The following is a 14254-nucleotide window of genomic DNA, read 5'->3' on the forward strand; positions in this document are numbered from 1 at the left end:
CAACCCAAAGATAGCAATAGAATCTGTCCTTAACAAAGAAAGTGTAATTCTGAATAAAAGAGGTTACACTTGACCACTTTCTAAATGGCATCATGTATTAAAAAAATACACTGTGACAATTATTTTTCTGAAATCAGTAAATTCAGTACACTGAAGGGAACATTTATCATGTTCAACATACAACATCAATGATTTATTCATTATTGATTTCAAACAAATCTGTGTAGAATGAGTAGTGAATGATAAAAACCCAACTTGTCAATACAGGAAATGACAGGCAGTGTGGAGACCAATAGCTTATTGACTGAGACGGGGTCAGCCAGATTCCACACAAGCTGGTTATAGTATCATCTGTCAGTGTGATGAGAGGGTATCCATTAACATTCCTAATGGAAATAGAACTATTGGCAGGCAGTTAACCCATCACTGTCAGACAAAATGGTAAAAAAGGGACATACAGAATGATGTAGTACTAAGGGTCAAAGAACTGCTTCATCAGCATTGTTTATGAAATCAAGCCACTAAAACATAGCCTGAAAATGATAAAAAGCATATAATACCTAACTGGAAAAGATTACTGCCAGTTTGTTCAGCACATTTTTATAATCAGTGTTTATGTATCATGAATGTATAACTTGTTTCTGTCATGACATGGTTAAATACTGCCGATGTGACCAAAATCTTAAATCACACTTGTACACTATCAATTTACCTTATACAGTTTACATCAAATTTCTGCATGGTCAAAATGAAATTACACCATAACGAAGTTTGCAAAAACACTTTCCCTGTCCCAATTCTAATTCATCAACAGTAACCATATTTTGATATTCAAGGGTCACCTGCCTGTATGCAGCACTACATATTAAATCAACTAGACATCAGGTCAGACAATAGGATATGACTGATACTGGGGCTATACAATACAGTTTCCATTAAGTGGCCAGGGTTTGTGTCTGTGTTGACCTGTCATCTCACAATGTCAATTGCAATCAAATGTTCACCTGCCTCACAGGAGGTCTGGTTACCTGTGACAGGTAAAACTGACAGTGACGAATGACATTGTCACAGTTTGATGCTTGGTTATGTCCTATGGTCAAATATGAATTACCATCAAAAGGTTTTCTATTTCACACGATTTGTCATAATTTAATTGTCTCTTCAAAAAATCACTGCTTCCATTACTTGCTGATTGCTGAAAACAGCAAAGCGAAAACAATTGGTTTTTATTTCAGTAATCAAATTCCTTTTGGTAAAAAATATGTTTTTCTGATCCTATAAATACCAGTAGTCACATTAATTAATGTCTGAATAATGACACCTGTATGGAATTCAGAGAAATCATCAAACAACAACTGAGGTACTCAATTAATATGATCACCTGACTTAACAAATGTTCATGAAAATATTATTGCATCACTTATTACTTTGATTGTTAATAACATTCAACTCATATCAACATGATCATGTATGCATATGATACAAAGAACACATCAGAAAATTAATTACACAGATTTGATAAGTGACACCACAATAACATAATTCACTCTATCAGCACAGCAAACACTATACGCCATGACTCACTGGGCATGCATCTCTCTAGACTTGAACAAGTCTCTAAGGAAATGCTTATTATTTTAAAAAATGATTTCCAGCTTATATAAACTAGACAACAAGTTGTTCATATTATAAACCAGCTTACCATTGGCTTAACTAGAACTGTTGAATGTAAGGAATGAATTACTTTGTATGTTCACAGACATATTATTCAGTAGAGCCTGGCAGCAAGGCTAACTTCCCAGAAACTAACTCCTTAAACAGCTGACTAACTGTCAGGAAACCAACACTAACCTTATCACAAACACCTGGGTCATTCAGATTTGCATGCTGCACAATGGGAAACACGATCTGTGTAAGGTCAGACCTTGGCTGTTTTTCTACATACTATCAATGACAACAAATAAAGATTTAATTATTGGTTTTCTTCATTTGGAGTTACTGGTACCTTCTAAAAGCAAAAGTCTCTTTAAATCAAATTGTAAGTAAGACCAAATAACTCTACAAGTAATCCCATTACCAATAAAAATAAATAATTTATAAATCTGCATTTAATCTCTGCCATATCATGTAGGAAATATGTCCAGACTAGAACGTTTTTCACATGGAGTGTATTATCTAAAACTGAAAGTTAAATGTGAAAGTGAAACTCCTTAAAAATTTTAATCATCAGGACTTTAGAGCAATAAAAACATGCTGTGTATTGTTGACAGCCCGTCTGTTTGCCCAAAGCCTGGGATATTTAACTACAGTGTTGATTTGAATGATCACATGCTAGACATGTAGTCAGAGAGTGGAGATTTTTTTCCTGTTATCTACCATACATCAATCAAGCACTGACAGGAATGACTGAATACAAGAAAAAGCACTTCATCAGTGTAGCATCATGTGAAAATAATGGGGAATACAATGAACAAATTCACTTTCTCCTGTGTTCCAGCAATACATATGACAAATGCATGTATCTCATAAATGTCTTCCCAAAATATATGTAGTGTGAAGTTAATGACTGATTGAATGCTGTTTTATGCTAGTCACATCACAGTGACCTTTGCCGTTTAAATAGTCACATCTTACCCAATTAAACAAGTGGTTGAATGTGTGAGCACCATTCCCCTCTGTCGAGATACATGATATAATTACCATCAGTCAAATCAAACACAAACACAACCAAAATACCATTCTACACATCTCTGTCCACAAAATGCATGGGGTATTGCAAACCAATTCTCACCTGGAATATTTAACGAGGTGTGAAATAACAAATTATTCTGAAATATGACACAGGCTTTGAAGACAGACTAGACTCTGGTTATCTTACAACCAAAGTAAATATCACAAAACTTCAACAGTATGATACAGACATATTTGATCAAAGACTTGTACTACCCAAAAATAACCACCAGTTCTTTGATGTCAGATATCACCATCTTTGAAACACCTATCACCTGTTGAAACACCATATTTCCTTGTTGATATTCTTCCAACTGACCATCTATTATCCTTCATCCACCTACAAGTGATGACCTTGTGTTCAGGTGTTCAGCAAGCAAGCTGCCCCAATGATGGTTTGGGCGAGGGGTGATCTGTTTGAAATGTCACCTCTACTTCCACTTCTGGTGGGGAGACTAAATGAGGCTCAAGGTAACCCTATTTACCACAGCTTTATCTCAGGATAATAAACAGGCAGCATGTTTACATACATCTACTCACCTACAATATCAAAGAAGAGAATTCCTGTCTCCACATCACAGTTGATCCCTGCCCTCATTTTCCAATTAATTAAAAATGTATACAGGAAAAGTACCTTATAGTCAAGTTTATATATCATAACATCACTACCTCAGACATCTGGGTGAGTGAATGTGCCTTATATTAGAGTGAACAGGCTTTCTATTGGACAAGACTCCCTTCCCTGAATATCAATCTTCATGACAACTAGTACGACTATTACAGCTCTCTCTCTCTCTCTCTCTTTCTCTAATTGTGTGTGTGTGTGTGTGTGTGTGTGTGTGTGTGTGTGTGCGTGCGTGCGTGCGTGTGTGTGTGTGTGTGTGTGTGTCTGTGTCTGTGTCTGTGTGTGTGTGGCTGTCACTGACTCAAGTCTAAGTAAACTTTCGTTACACTCCCCCACTGAGTCTAACAAAACCTAGTAGAAGGTCGCAACAGGTAACCTTTGAGCTACATATAACCGTCCAATTAAATGCGAGACGGTTAAATAGATTTAACCAATCAGACAATGGCTACCATTTAGGGATCGGAGGGAATTTCAAAATATTCAGGTTACCGACACAGATCTCTCCACAAACTAAAATCTGTATATATCACAGTTATTTGACCAGCTGTATATACGCTTTGGGGGTTCTGTTGACATGGTTACCATTAGCCAATATTTCCGCAACATGACATCCTTGAATATTGCCAAAAACACTATTTTCAGGGACTGTTTACTCACTGTTGTCATGGTTCTAACGTGCACCGTGTGCATCATCCGGAAGGTATCGTACACTAAATAGCATTCAGAATTGTTCGGGTATGAACCTTTTCGAGATAAGAAGTTCAAAAGGTATGTGCAAATGTTCACTTTCGCGATTTGGTAAGCTGTGTTCTTATTGGTCAATATCAAAGGTTACCTGACGTGACCTCCCATAAGGTTTTGATAGACTCAGTGGTGGAGTGTAACGAAAAGTACTGAGGATAAGTTTACTCAGACTGTCACTGACTCATACTTAGCAATCCAAAGTTTCAGACAACAGCCACAACACAGCCCAGTCTGGACTGAACATGAACCAATGATTGATATATCATAACCAACAAACCATGTTGTAGAGAAAAGAGGATCGAACCTAACCCTCACCACCCAAACCATCCCCTCACAACCAGTATTGGATGCTGGGTACCTCTTCTATACATGAATCACCACAGGGTCTGTACAACATGATAACCCATGTCTGTATCACTATCCACAGGTCTTCCAGTATGTGATATATTCCACTAGCATCCTATCAGCTCCCTGTACAAGAGGTCAAACACCCACCCAGCCTTATCACCTCCAAACCTCACAGAAAGGCCCCAATGTCTCCCACAGTGTAAACTGTTTGGTTTAACACTCAATACACACTAGCATGCAGTTACCCCCTCACATTCACCTCCTAAACAGCACTGCTGTTGTAATATGCTGAAACTGTTTAATGAAAACATATACTTCTTTATCAGAAACTAAATTACACCGAAAAATACTGAAAATAAACAAATCGCTAAGTCCAGTGATTGTTTATCTTCCAGAGTGATTTTGTGTTGTTGCTACTTTATAAGTATTTACTTCATCTCCACAAGGAGAGAAGTCCTGAGTGATGCGGGTCTTGGCTTTTCTGGGTGAGTGAGTATGGTTGTATGATGCGTTTAGCAATATTCCTACAATATCATGATGAGGAACGCCAGAAATGGGCTTCACACATTGAATACCTATGTGGGTATTCGCTTAACTACCCCATCCCATTGATTACCCTCCACTGATAAAACCAATGAGTATGGTGTTGACCATCCTAGAAACCTGATCAGACTGAACAAGGATTTAAACTCACATTGTCACTGCTTCCTGCTGGACTTATCTGACTCAATGTACTGCCTTTGTATTGAAATATTTATTGATTATTCAGTGATTTTGTGTGTCCATTCACTGATGTCACTATTCAACTAAGTGCATACCCATTTCTAGGTTAACTTTTGCACATCAAAATTGCTATAACAAGTGGTATTACACTACCTAATAATGCAGTATCACACACAATTATTATACATATCTGTACAAGCCACTAATCAAAGTATAGCCCCGGAACAAGCATAACCAATATCACCTTAACACCCACTTGGATTTCCTTATCACAATATTCAAACACTTATATGTCACAACACTTCAGCAACCTCTTATTATTGAAAAGCTTCTCATTTCAAGTGTGAGACTAATTTTCAGTTCTCTTTCCTAACTACAGTTGCTGCAAAATTTCCTTCTTCCTGTTCAACCTATAGACTGACAAGTTTCTGGTTTCTCCTTGATTTATTCCCAGATTACCTTGCCTCTATCTCCTACTATACAGCATGTTAGCATCCACCACATCTGCCTCACTGGGAGTGACTGCTCACAGTCAGCAGCAGAAAGGTTGGACACATGCCATAATAGCCTTACACAAGTCTCAAGGCAATAATTATTTGTTAAAAATCAAAATGCCTACACTATATAGGTACTAAAACCAAGTTGTCAATAAAACAGACTAATGTATGTAGACTGTCCTCATGTCTAAACTTGTCTACTATAAGGATAGGATCCATCGACTTCTGACTCAGGAGAGGCTTGCAGCAAGGCTATATTAGCCGTTTCTTTAGTCAGGCAGTACACAAGCAATGGTGACTGGCTTCAGATGAAGGGGATGCTGCCAAATCCCCTTTCTCGGACTGTTTAACATTGCTTTGCCAATATTCATACAGTGATTGTCTCAGTGTATGTTTAACACGCTCCTGTCTTTCATGACCCTTGATCTGCCAAAGCTCAAGTTTTTTGGATGTCCTAAAAGTTGGGTGAGTAAAACCTGAATTGTATTTATAAATGAAACTATACTATCATGTTGCCTTTGTGTAAGAATTGACTGTAATATTACCCTGACAACAGATCTGTGTTTATCAATATTTTCAGTCTTATCTTTATGAGAAGTATACATGCATATTACCATGGATGAGACTCAAGTTTTCTTGACCCGTGAAGGTCCCGGGGTAGAAAATTCCTTCAGCAACTCATGCTTGCCATAAAAGGCGACTATGCTAGTCGTAAGAGGCGACTAACGGGATCGGGTGGTCAGGCTCACTGACTTGGTTGACACATGTCATCAGTTCCCACTTGCGCAGATCGATGCTCATGTTGTTGATCATTGGAATGTCTGGTCCAGACTCGATTATTTACCGACCGCCGCCATACAGCTGTAATATTGTTGAGTGTTGCGTAAAACTGAACTCACTCCCTCAGTCAAGTTTCTTCCATCTTTAACACCATTAAACCAGTTAAAAATTTATCATGACAAGAAACTTATACAAAGACAATAACAAACCAATCACATCAGTTGTTACATGTATGACTGCAGGGAATAAAATCTGTATCACACACCTATTAGCCATCTTACTGAGCAGCCTATGTATGATCCCCCTCTGTTAACATGTTACACAATATTACAAAACATCACAGTGATGTTACATTGTATCAAGGTATGTATAATTCAATCCTGATCATAATCCCAGTTGTCTGATTGTGTCTACTTGATTTATTTATCAGTGTAGGCAAACCACTGGTACCAATGCAGGGGAAAAAAAAAGATTTTAAAACTATTTCAACTATGGAAATAACAACTTTTCACATCATAAAATACATGATTGTGCCTACACTGATAAAATATTTACTGTGTACATGTGTTTATGTTAACTGATATGTTTATCTTTAAGAAACATGATCCCCTCATTCCCACTGTGAGCAAGTCTGGAACTACTGTTTCACTCAAGTATAACTAAACCTAGGACAGAATGGCTATTTTATTTACACTGCTCTCAATTTGTTGGCGAAAGTGTTTATTTTCACTAGTAACTTTAGCAGCATAACTTCACATAAGAGACGTGAATATGATTGTTCAAATACTGGGGCTATTTGCCAGGTTGCCCCGACATGCATGAAGGGTGCATTAGGTGCATGAAGTAGGCCATTTCAAAACAAAGAATGTCACCTGGGCATGTGCACTGGAGATTCACAAGAAGGGTTTACTGTTGCTTTCAGCCATGTTGTTGCATGAAACACCTGACACTAATATGTAATGGAATGTGCCAAGGTATGTATGCTGTGGTGACACACCTGTCAACTAGTTATGTGATATTATGTGAAGCTGTTTAAGTTTTACAAAAAAATATTTGAAATTATATCATAAAACTGAATAAAAACATAGTTTGAAACATTTCTCAAAATAAATAGTTCTTATCATTATTACTTTCTCAACTATCTTCACAAATCTACTTCATTTTCAATAGGTGCATTCTTAGTTGAATACTGTTTGGGTTTGAGAACATTTTTGGTCAGTGTGATATCTTTTATTTGATAACAGCTAAATCACATTTTCTGTGGAGTGCTGTCAAATCCATTACCTTTGCAGAAGCAGGTCCAATCTGTTGGGGCAGGATACAATGATATCCTGTGCTTCCTTATGCTTCAATGGATCAGCAGCTGCATTCCCTATTTTCAGAATGATATCTCCCGCTTGAAGGCCACATTTAGCTGCCAGACTCCCGGGTGTAACCTACAAGGAGGGGTGACGGGTTAGCCATATGAAATAGGAGCAGTTATGAGAGGAATCCAGCAACCATAAATGGTAGGTTTTGGGAGGTGAGCTGTTACTGGCAGAACTTGCCAACATGTTCCTCTGTATTCTGATTTCTGTGTGGATGTTATTTATAACTAGCATGGAAACACTGTACCAGAGTAGATTTACACATTCAAGGTCACACTGCCGTTCCAAGGAAGACCTTGTAATGTTGCATCAATTCACAACTCTGGAACACCTAGTATAATGTGTGTAAGAAAATGTTTCAACACATTTACCTAACAAACGTAACACAAACTTTGGCAACAGTGTTATAACTTTTAACGACGTCTCCCTAACGCGTGATACGCAAGTGGGAGATTTATGACATTAATTGTTTGAATAGCACGGGACGACTATCTACACTTCAAAGGAACCGCCTTTCATGACCTCGAAATGTAAGCTAGACGAGTGGATGGTCTACTTCGCGTTTAACGGGGTGGATTTGAATTTCAAATAACCAAGGCGTGTGACATTACAGTATATTACGAGGGTAAAGCCTCATAATAGAAACTCGAATTTAAGTGACAGTTCACGAGTCGCACGGGATACCAGACGAGTGTAAACAATCGATCCGCACCTACACGTGTGCCAATAATCACCGATTAAACTAACATTGACACCACACAAACCCGTGACTAGACAACCACTAGAAATGAATGGGGAGACACAGCGTACATTGTTACAAATTATGAATAAGGCGTTTTGACGCTCTAGTATTCTTATACTTCCACGAAACCGCCTCACTCTCATCAGGCTCATGTCAAAGTTTTAAAATCGTTTCGTTACTCACTCTTTGAATGGTTAAGGGGCTCGAATAGTCCTTTCCTCCTTGCATACGAAAGCCCCATGGCGTTCCTTTATCCGTCCTCTCTAGCTTAGCTTCTAGAGTAAGCACGGACATTTTGACAGGTCAGTTGTAGCAGCAACTAAAACCTACTGGCAGTATCCCTTCGCTCCCACTCCTTGTCGAATGAAGGCCCGACTAAACAACACACAACCCGGTAAAGTCCACTGACTCAGATTTTGCACACGGCACGCACGAACATCTACAAGCCTGGTCGGATAATAATGGATAATATTGATCGAAGTTATATCACTGATCAGATTACGTTAGACTATCGATTACAGACACCATGATTAGTACACAATGACATAAATGGGCTAAATTAAATCAAATGGTATTATTTAAAATCTGGGATCATATAGTAGGATATCTATTCGGTCTCTGTTCAAATGAATCAGTTTATAACGAAACTGGGAAATCTCCCAAAGGAAGGGGGGTAACTCCGAGAAACTTCTTGTCACTGCAATTCAGTACCTGAGATCACAGGATAATCGTTTTATGGTTGCTGACGGCACAGAAATGTTATTCATACGGCAATCATATGTAATTACTTACAACATAGGGAAGCATAATCTTATCGGATTTATCAGTCTCGGCAGTCAGTGCTAGTTTCTGGGTGAAAATAATAACACGCCTTTTTTTTAAATACAACTGTTAAACATTGTGCACCAAGAAAGATTTAAAACTTTTTTTCATTGTATAGAACGAGTTCACATACCTGTTTTACCCACACATATATGTTTTCGATTTTACAGCTGTTGTTTTTTTTTTTTGTTTTTTTTTAACTGAAGTGAATGGTTACTATATACACATTGTAACTCTGTGTGTAGTGTGTATGTAATCAGAATGCTTGTGCGGATTGAGTAAATGTCATTTTCTGCATATATCTAAAAACTTTATAGCTCGCACCTATATGGAGGAATCATTTTAAACTAATCCTTCGTCTTGCATATGAATCATTATACCACACATTACTTAAAATGTGAATCATTTAAGAAAAGGCTTGTAACTAGGAATGACTTTTTTATTGTTATTTACTGATGCACAGCGTTTCTATGAAAACATGCGGTGGATGTCGGTTTTTTAGTCTTGTTTTTTTCAAGTACAAACACACACACACACACACACACACACACACACACACACACACAAATTTCGCTAGTTAATCAAGATCAATAATGTTGTAAACCCAGATTCCAGCTACCTCACCTCACAACTCCACTCAACTAAACTTTGATAATGGTCATCTTATTGTAATTTCTAATTTATGTGTAACATCGAAAAGAACAAGTAGTAGGTGTAGTACATTCGATCGGTCAGTCTACCACACCCTGAGAAGGGTGGTATGGCGGTGTGAGACAACTAGTCAACGAAGCCTCTAAATTAATAAACTGACATTTAAAAGTTAGCACTTGCAGCAGGTGCAAGGACTGTGTAGCTATTACCCATAACTTCGGGGTAATATCAGTGTACTTGTTACCCAGCTTCTGGACATTTAGGGATAGGTTTTGAATGGAGTCTGAACAGAAACACGACCTTTAAGCCATTGAGTTAGTAACGGACAATGAAATGGGATGTCGACTGAATATGTAAGACAACAAACAATCCCATAACCTCGTTACAGTGAAAGGGCGACAGTGCGATTCATATGACTCATATATAAATATGACACAGAGAACAAAAGCCTATGACACTTTATTTTTAGCTATATGACAAACTGGAAGACACCTCTCATACCGTATATAGACAAGACTAGAGTTAAATTGCGTGTGTATTTATCTTTTCTCGGGTTGTATAACACTACAGAAACTCAAACAATGAAACAGCCACGCACTACATCAAACACCTGTCCTGCATTCACTAATTGTACTGATGTACAGTACGCGTGACCAAAGACGGATACAGAGTCATTGTAGCAGCCATGGCCTGCTTCCTTCCATAAACAAAAACAAATAATAGCGTATTGTAGCGACTACTTTTATGCTACATATGCCAAGTAGCCTGTCTCACAGTCCCTCAACCCCATATTTCCCTTTTGTCCAACCCTTTCTCCACTGCTGATTCCCAAATGAAGCAAGTCTAAATTTCCACAAGGTTCTGAATCTCCCATCACACTTTGGCGCCATTTCAATTAGAAAGGAATTATTTGTTTCTGTGAATTAAATATCTTCAGAGTTTAAGCCTTAGTCTATATGTCAGTCGGTTTGTATTCTGTTTGTAGAGGCGTGAACTATATGCACAGCAAACCTGTTACACTCATATTAGGAATATGGACTTCTTTCTGAAAGTAGCAACGACCGATTTTTAAATTGCTTGGATTGACGATTTTGCTGTTAGTCACTGTTATTCAACAAACAAACCAAACAAAGCTAAACTGGGCATGATGAGGAAGGTTAGATTCCTCTCTTCAGCGAAAACAAATAATGTATTACCTACGAAGATGAAGATATCGGGGTTCATATTTTTATGGGATACACCAGGGCAAACTATCACTTTGTCATGATGACGTGACGTCATGAACAATGCTATGACGTCATGTTTCTTCTATGACGATATACGTTCTACATGCTGCGACGGCGGGTAGTAGATTTCAAAGAAAAAATTGGAATATTTTCCGCAATTTGACGACTTCAGTAATAAACAGAATATTATATTCGTACCCGTATCATACGAACCGTACACCCCGTCATATCTGTCACGTGACACACTACACAGGTTGTACGAATAACCTTGACCTGAGATGCGGCTGCCAAACGGCTGGTCGATTCGAAATTTTAGATTTGGCGTATACAGTTACGGGTATAAAAAGAGTAATACAGTTGTTGCCACATTTTGTATTTGCTTGTGTCAATAAATATATTCAAACAATAAAATATTTCTACATTTCACTTGCCGTTTAACAAAACCCCAAATTCGGTCATATTTATCATAATCTAAATCATCTTGAGTTATCTCCCTTTATGACCTTTCAGGAAAAATTATTGCGAAATTTTTTGCTCATTTTGCCGAAGGCTGAATGTTGTCGTTTAAAGATAAGCTAAATTAAAAGATCTTAGGGGTATTAAATTCGTCACACGGTGTTTTGAAGGGGTGTAAGGCACTGCAAGACCCATGTGAATTCTGCGCCTTAGGAAATACGGAACTGACAAGGGTCTCACAGCCCCGTACACCCTTTCCAAAACGTGTAACTAATAATGTTTACGGTCTTCGTGCCAAAATGTCGGTATATCCCTCGCTCCTGCTCGGGAAAGGCCATCATTCAAACACACGTGTCGTAAACACAATATGGCATTAGCATTCCTATAATATCCTCTATATATTATCCAATACTGTCTTATCCAGTATTTTGTTACTATGACGTCACAATCCTACGACATGGCTATTCCTTGCCACTGTGCTGGTTGGATACACTTTTCACACTCAAGACACTTACTGTAATCAGTTTGATGAATGATGTTGTTTGATAACAGAATCTAAAGCGGCCTTCACGCGACAAACTTAAGTTTGACAACACCAATTTCAGAGTTGTCAAGCTCTTGTCGAGAAATAGGATCGGTTTCTATTCCCACCAACATTTCCATCAAACTTTCCATCAAACTTTGTTGTCAAACGTGGGTTTGTCGTGTGAAGCGTTGTGAAACATGTGTTGCTCAGACACGACCAATCCCAGCCAAGGAAATTGTCAAATGGCCGCATGGCGCTCAAATGAGACGAAAGTTTGACAACATGTGTTTGACGTGTGAAGGTGCGAGTTTGCCAACTTTTATGATTTCAACAGCATGTGTTGTCAAACTTTAATATGTCGTGTGAAGTTGGATTTTACTTGTATTTGCGTGTTATCCCTAAAACAGAGGTATCTCTAAAAGTTAATAAACAAAAATTGAAAAGCAGTGCCTTGAGTATTAGGAGCCATTCCGGTCTCTTAATCTAAAGTGTACTGGAGATTAGAGTAAGCACAGGCATCAAGATATAAGTGAATGAGTATGGCTTTGTGTCACCCTTGACAGTATAATAGCGGTGTCATGATGTAGAGCAAAACAAATGGCTGATTGTGGAGAAGTCTGTCTCTGTCCCTGAACCACATTATTTTCCCTTTGGCCCAGCCCTTTCTGAAATGCTAAAATCTTAAATGAACCCACGATTTCCCCAGATGTTAGGAATCGAGTCCCTCGTTATCAGTTCAAAATGATTGTTTGTTTCTATCAAAGTTATACATGAACAGAGACTAAGTCTTAATCTAAACATGGAATAGCGGTGATTAAATAAACATTGTATATTCTGTGGGTCCGGAAGACAGACATGGGCACTAAGGTGATCGTAAGTCACTAAGGTTATTTTAGTGCAGTGTTAAAGAAGGGGAACTAAGGTTAACCTTGGTAAAGGTTGCTTCGTGAAAGGAGCCCCTAGTTTTAAAGGGAAGTTAATGCTCGACAATCACCGTATGTAAGCTTACTGGAAGGTGTAAACATAACACTTTCGTTCGTCCGCGGGATACCCTTTTTCTTAGGCTGCATAAAAAGAATTATATGTTTCTCAGGCATAGTTTTTCAAAAGTGACGAAAGTGGTAGGACATTTTTTTTCAACTTATGATAGAAAAATAAGTGACAAGTGAGGAAAACATTTTATAATTTTTTTCTCTCAGAAATACAGCTTGTTAAGCACGTGTTAATGAGTTGTGGATTCAGTCACACTCGTTCTTATAGTGGACAAATGGATGATCGGGACGCGGCCAAGTCAAAACTATTTTTTTAAATGGCAATAAGAAAAATGTTACGCGCACAAATAAAAGTGATGCGCCGATGCCCGAGAAACATTCCCCTTAGTTTATTTAGCCTTACGCATAACCACACAGAGATTACCAGTCACCAACATCGTACAGGAACCATGTTTCAGTTTTACATATGGCACTAATCGAACATGTCTGTCAGACCATGGAATCCCACCTTAATTCGGTCCATATGGATCCATTAGCAACGAGGTTAATCATCTTACTATGATGTAACCACCGAAAGAGCCATAATGACTAGCCTCAACGGCCCTGTCTCCATTAAACGTAGCTTATACGATTAGGGTAGGATGAAAGTAGTTTTTGGTAGCTATTTTTTTTAACCATTGGGCGTTTTCCTCGTCGCTTGTGTATTCCGACTGCAAAGGAAATTCAGGAAGCAATTCTTAAACAGTGTTGCTAAAATATTCTTTGAGTGATATTTTTAAGCGTGATAAATAAAGAGGGTACAACTATGGATATCAAATTCTGCATCATGACGAGCATGAAGCGTCATAGTTTATTTAAACTCAATCATCAGAACTTCTAGCCTTCATTATCTGATGAAGAGTAAAAATATATGATGAAAATTCGCGTTATCTATCACACAGAAGTTGACATCTGTAAACCTACCCCAACCAGCACCCACACTCTCAGATAAAGATAGCGATACTTTCCTTGCATTAAATAGTCAC

The 14254-nt window shown here is 38.1% G+C and overlaps 1 protein-coding gene across 3 annotated transcripts in view; it reads right to left on the bottom strand.

The window, feature by feature from the left end:
* LOC137284451 (PDZ and LIM domain protein 7-like) overlaps window positions 1-8995 on the bottom strand; it is a 48155-nt gene extending 39160 nt beyond the window's left edge. For all 3 annotated transcript variants that reach the window (XM_067816260.1, XM_067816261.1, XM_067816258.1), the window contains exons 1-2: window positions 8740-8995; window positions 7732-7883 (exon numbers count right to left, since the gene is read on the bottom strand). In XM_067816260.1, the coding sequence (XP_067672361.1) occupies window positions 7732-7883; window positions 8740-8850 (263 nt within the window). In that variant the 5' untranslated portion in view covers window positions 8851-8995. The remainder of the gene's footprint in view (window positions 1-7731; window positions 7884-8739) is intronic.
* Window positions 8996-14254: the final 5259 nt, after the last annotated feature.

Source organism: Haliotis asinina, chromosome 5 (genome assembly GCF_037392515.1).
Source record: "Haliotis asinina isolate JCU_RB_2024 chromosome 5, JCU_Hal_asi_v2, whole genome shotgun sequence".
NCBI classification, from domain to species: domain Eukaryota; kingdom Metazoa; phylum Mollusca; class Gastropoda; order Lepetellida; family Haliotidae; genus Haliotis; species Haliotis asinina.